General features: G+C 31.0%; 1 protein-coding gene across 1 annotated transcript in view; it reads left to right on the forward strand.

Annotated features, from left to right (window-relative positions):
* The window catches only part of LOC106460000, an 89452-nt gene that overhangs the window by 59902 nt on the left and 24450 nt on the right, over nt 1–5100 (forward strand). The window contains exons 15-17 of the mRNA XM_022386592.1: nt 491–553; nt 1002–1136; nt 3322–3438. Coding sequence (XP_022242300.1) covers nt 491–553; nt 1002–1136; nt 3322–3438 — 315 coding nt within the window. The remainder of the gene's footprint in view (nt 1–490; nt 554–1001; nt 1137–3321; nt 3439–5100) is intronic.

Below are 5100 nucleotides of genomic sequence, written 5' to 3' on the forward strand. Positions count from 1 at the left end.
AGAATAGTAGAGGGAGCTAGTTGCACTAGTATGGAGGGTGCAGTATGATTGGTGGAAGGTAGTCACATGATCAGCACATGTTCTGAAATGGATCGAAACTGATGGGGTAAAAAGACTGGTGTGCTATTAGCAAAAACTTTTAGCAATGCTTAGAGGGAAGTCCAGGATCAAGATAGCTTTGGGTGAGAGATACTTATCAGAAATACATTTTTGGTGTAAAAAATTTTAACTTTTGCAGTATAAAAATTACAAATTTTGTTTCATCGTTTCAGGTTTCTAACTCTAATATTGTAATTGTTCTTGTTTTATTTTCTCAGCTTGAATAATGCTCTTAAATGTTATTAAGTTATAATAACTTTCATTCGTTTTCCAACAGTTTTCATGTATGACTAAAAAATCGTTAGGGCTTCACACGATAGTATATGTGCAACTTAGCAAGCTTTGCTGTACAAGTTGAACTACTGTCAGTGACTACTGTTTTGTTTATTAGATCCATCAAGGATACCTATACTCTGCCTCATCAGACACAACAGCTAAAAGATTTGACCTCCAGGTCAGAAGTTTATTTAATCATTGTAAACAGTGTGCAAATAAATTATGTTAATATGTACAAAAATAGAATTGAATAGAAATATATAATAGTAAAATGTCTAAACCAGGTTTTCAGTTTACTGTAAGTTTGGCATTTAGTAAGAAATAAAAAGATCATTGTTATCCACAACATAGGTAATTAGATTATAAAGAAACTTTTTATGTAAAAACTAAAACCAAAAAGGGACAATATGAAAGAGATGTTAACTGTAAAAGCAGTGTATCCATTGGGCTTGCACAATTAGCCAGTAGTTAGTTCATTGAATTTATGTAATAAACCAAAAATATAAATTGAAAAACATTTTGAATTCACTAATTGTGTGTAAGTAATAACATTAACAGATTGTAGAACTTGTTTTAATATTCTGTGAACATTAGTTATTATAGTTTATTTATTTTGTTCCCAACAGACACTAGAACACAAGACCACATATAAAAACCACAAGAAACTTGTAAGTGCCTTACATGTTGAAGACAAGAAAAATGTGGCCACGTACTTATATTCTAGCAGTCATGATGGATTTTTACGTTGTTTTGAAGTTCAGGTAAGTCAAATGTTTTGTGAATGTTGTTTCAAGATTGTCTTTAATACAATAATACATTCCTACTTTAATAGTTTTAGAGTAAAGCATAGTATTTATAGAGTTTTAGTATGTGCATTGTCCTTTCTAAAGTTTATATTATTTGAAGTTTAATGAAGAACAGGAAGACCACAGCAATGATTGGTAATATATTGAATATCCCAACATATTTGGATACACATCTGTCATTATTAGGGATCTATAATTCATCAAAAATTATACCAGTTTGCACTAAAAAATGATACAGTTTTTAATAGATAAATCAAGATAATGGAATAAAATTAAACAATGTGAACGAAGTATAACTAAAAGAACAATAGATATTTAGAGTAGTGATAGCTAATCTGATGTCATGTTATGTCTTCCACTTACAGCTTGGCCTGCCATGGCCAGGTGGTTAGGGCACTTGACTCACAGTATGAGGGTTGTGGGTTCGAATCCCCATCCCACCAAACATGATTTCTCTTTCAGCTGATGGTCAATCCCACTATTCATTGGTAAAAGAGTAGCCCAAGAGTTGGCGGTGGATGGTGATGACTAGTTGCCTTCTCTCTAGTCTTTCACTGCTAAATTAGGGATGGCTAGCACAGATAGTCCTCGTGTAGCTTTGCACAAAATTCAAGTTATTTTAGTCCTCATTATTCCTATTTCTGATACGCAAAGATTACAAACTTCAATGTGTAAACAAAACTTGTTGTCAGTTTTTTGTTGAGATCTTGCAGGTTTTTCTCAAATAATACACAAAATGAACTTGATTGATACATAGACTTAAAAGTTAGTGTAGTAATGCAAAATATTAGAAAAAAATTAATTTGGTAGCCATAATATATTACAATAATAGTATTAGGCTAACCTTTAATTATAACAAACGTACAAACTTGATTATCAGTATTAATATCTGAAACCTAGATCACCAGATTACTTTATATTATCTACCATTTAAAGTATAGTCTTTATTAAGTAATTTTCACTTCATTTGCTGAGAAAACAGGTTCACATATGTAATTCTACAATAAACTCTAGTGCCCCAGAGAGTGATATGCAATAGATAGATAGACATTTTTTTCAGGTCTGAAACTAGTAGTAGACTGATGAGAGTGTCTTTTTCTTGGTTGTATGAATATTTTTGAAATCAGTATAAAAACAGACCAAAATTGTAATGAAGCACAGTAATAACTTTTAAAAAATGTATATACTGAGTACATGGAAATAAACATTTAAATAATATAAATATTTAAAGATTTTTGCCTTGTCTTAACAACCAAAATCATCAGTAGTTAGAATGTTTTGATATTTTTGCTAAAAAAACTAGTAGTTTGACAAAATTTGGAATTTTGGAATTTCGAAAGAATGTTGTGATTTCTCTTTCTATGTTTCTGTTAGATCTTTTTCTAGCAGCTTCATGTTTGTATTGAATTTCTTTCTTGTTTTTTTCGCTTAAAGAGGAGAAGCAAGTATTTGATCTGATTTGTAAATATAGAATAAACTTTTCATAATACAGATTGAGTTCTGTCATTTTATTATTGGCTGAATATGTTGGTTTAAACATATTTTTTCATCATATTATTGTTTATGGCTTTTATAATGTAATTTTGTGGTGTTATAATTTTTATAAAGTATTAAATAGAGTAACATTACTATAAGTTGAGTGTTTAAAACTTTACTTACTTCCTGTTTTGTTAAGCCAGTTACTATTAAAATCTCTTGATGAGTATAACAGTTCCACTTGCAAAGTTTCATTACACTGTTTCATGTAGGAATTTTTATTCTATACCATGAATGATGTAACATTCTTGTATAATTTGTGTGTGTCTGTGTTCAAGCTGTTGGTGAAACTCCCAAAGTCTATTCAAGAAAATGAAAGTGTAAATGTTTTGAAGTTCAAATTCAGAGTTATTTTGAATTGAGTGTTTTTCTTTTCCATCAAATGTTTTCATTTTATTTCCTTAGAACTATTTCTTATGGAATTTACTAAATAAACATTAACTAATTTTTTAGTGTTTTTTTAGCTAATTAACTTGGATTACTGATGTGTTTCTAACAAAAAGTTGATGATTTGTTTCTGGTTACAAAAATAAATGGTTTTAAGAATTTCTTTTCCTGTTTGTTGCTAGTGTGTTTTGTTTATAAAAACTGAAGTCTTTTTCAGAGTGGTAAGTGTTTGCAAGAGATTAACTTAGGTTCTGGAATCTTATGCATGACTGCAGCTTGGGGTAGGCTCTTCTTGGGTCTGAAAACTGGATACATCATTCCTTATATTATACAGGTTAGTGAAAAAAATGAATAAGCCATGGTTACTATTTGATAATGTACTCTTTATAGAAAGAAAAAGTTGTGATGATTGTTTAAGAAAGCCCATTCCCTAGTGAACAGATCCAGATTAAGGTATGTTATTGTTATTATAATAAAATCTGACTTGCTATTGTCGGTTTTGTTTGGGCTTGCTGAAAGGTATGTCATTGTTTTTATAATAAAATCTGACTTTTGTTGATTTTGTTTTGGCTTGCTGAAAGTGGGAATTTTGTATAGTTTTTATCATTTAACATTTCATTCAGATAATAACTTTCAAGCATTTAGACTTGGCATTCTAGGCATAATGTTGAATGCTTTGCAACAAAGAGCATGTAGTACTTTAGTTTGTTTTAAGAGGGAAGTAACAAAGATGCATTTTGTTGCATTGATAAAAAAATAAAATGAAATCAATATTGCATTTAAAGAATTTCTGTGGTGGCTCCACTTTGCAGTGTGTAGCATACTCCTGTGTAAATTATGTATGTGTTTGTAAAAACCTTTTGGGGAGAGGGGTGGAGGAATCTTACCAATTTCACCATAATTACATATATACCTTACACCAACTATGTTATTCTGTTAGTGTTTTCCATGTTGTCAGAGATGATGGACACAGTGGTATAATTCATTGAAATGTTAACTTTATTTAATTGACACCTTAGTAATTAATGTTTTTATTTATTGTAAAATTCACAGAAAGATAAAATACTTCATTTCAGATCACTAATTTCCAATATCACTGTATTCAGTAACTGACTTCTAGTACTGAGTTATCAGTGAGCTGCAATAAGCAAAACATTCCATAAATGATAAGCAAAAAATAAATCAGATATGGAGAAAAAAAAATTAAGTCATTATTCTTGTAATAAAAGGTTTTCTGACCTTCGAAACTTGACTGGCTGGTTTATCCTCTGATATACACTGAACTGACTTCTGGCTGTTGAAGCAGAGAGTATTTATTCAAGTCTGCACAAGACAAAAGCAAGAAAATGAGTAATCACGATACCACACTGTTTAAGTCAGACCAAAGTTCTAATGCAGTATCCCACAATCCAAGGTTGCCTACTTTAAGATAATTTATAAATTTTCAAGGAAGATAAATCCAAACTCACACAAACTGGTACAAGTCTCTGACAGTCCATTAACTTAAGTATGATTGTACTCCAGGAGTGCATTTATACAAAAATAGGGTCAAACAAATATAACCTTTACCAATAACTATTTGTCTAAGGTAGAGACATTGCACAATTTTATAATATTCTACACCAGTGATTCTCAACCAGGGGTAAATTTACCCCTTGGGGGTAAAAATTTACATGGCAGGGGGTAAATAATTGATGTACCTGATGATTGAGTAATAATTCAGTTAAATTTCATTTTGTAAAATGTGTGTGTGTGTGAGAGAGAGAGAGAATGCTAAGAATGTGTGTGTGTGTGTGTGTGAGAGAGAGAGAATGCTAAGAATGTGTGTGTGTGCAAAAGCGGAATAATATATTTTTTTCTGACCTTGTTTTTCTGTCCCTTTATGATGGCTATGAATTTTTTGTATGGAAGTAAGGGAGGGGGTAAATGGAGAAATACATCAAGCCGAGGGGGGTTAATGATGGAGGAAAAGTTGAGAATCCCTGTTCTACACTCT

This window comes from Limulus polyphemus, unplaced genomic scaffold (genome assembly GCF_000517525.1).
Source record: "Limulus polyphemus unplaced genomic scaffold, Limulus_polyphemus-2.1.2 Scaffold692, whole genome shotgun sequence".
Classification (NCBI taxonomy): Eukaryota; Metazoa; Arthropoda; class Merostomata; order Xiphosura; family Limulidae; genus Limulus; species Limulus polyphemus.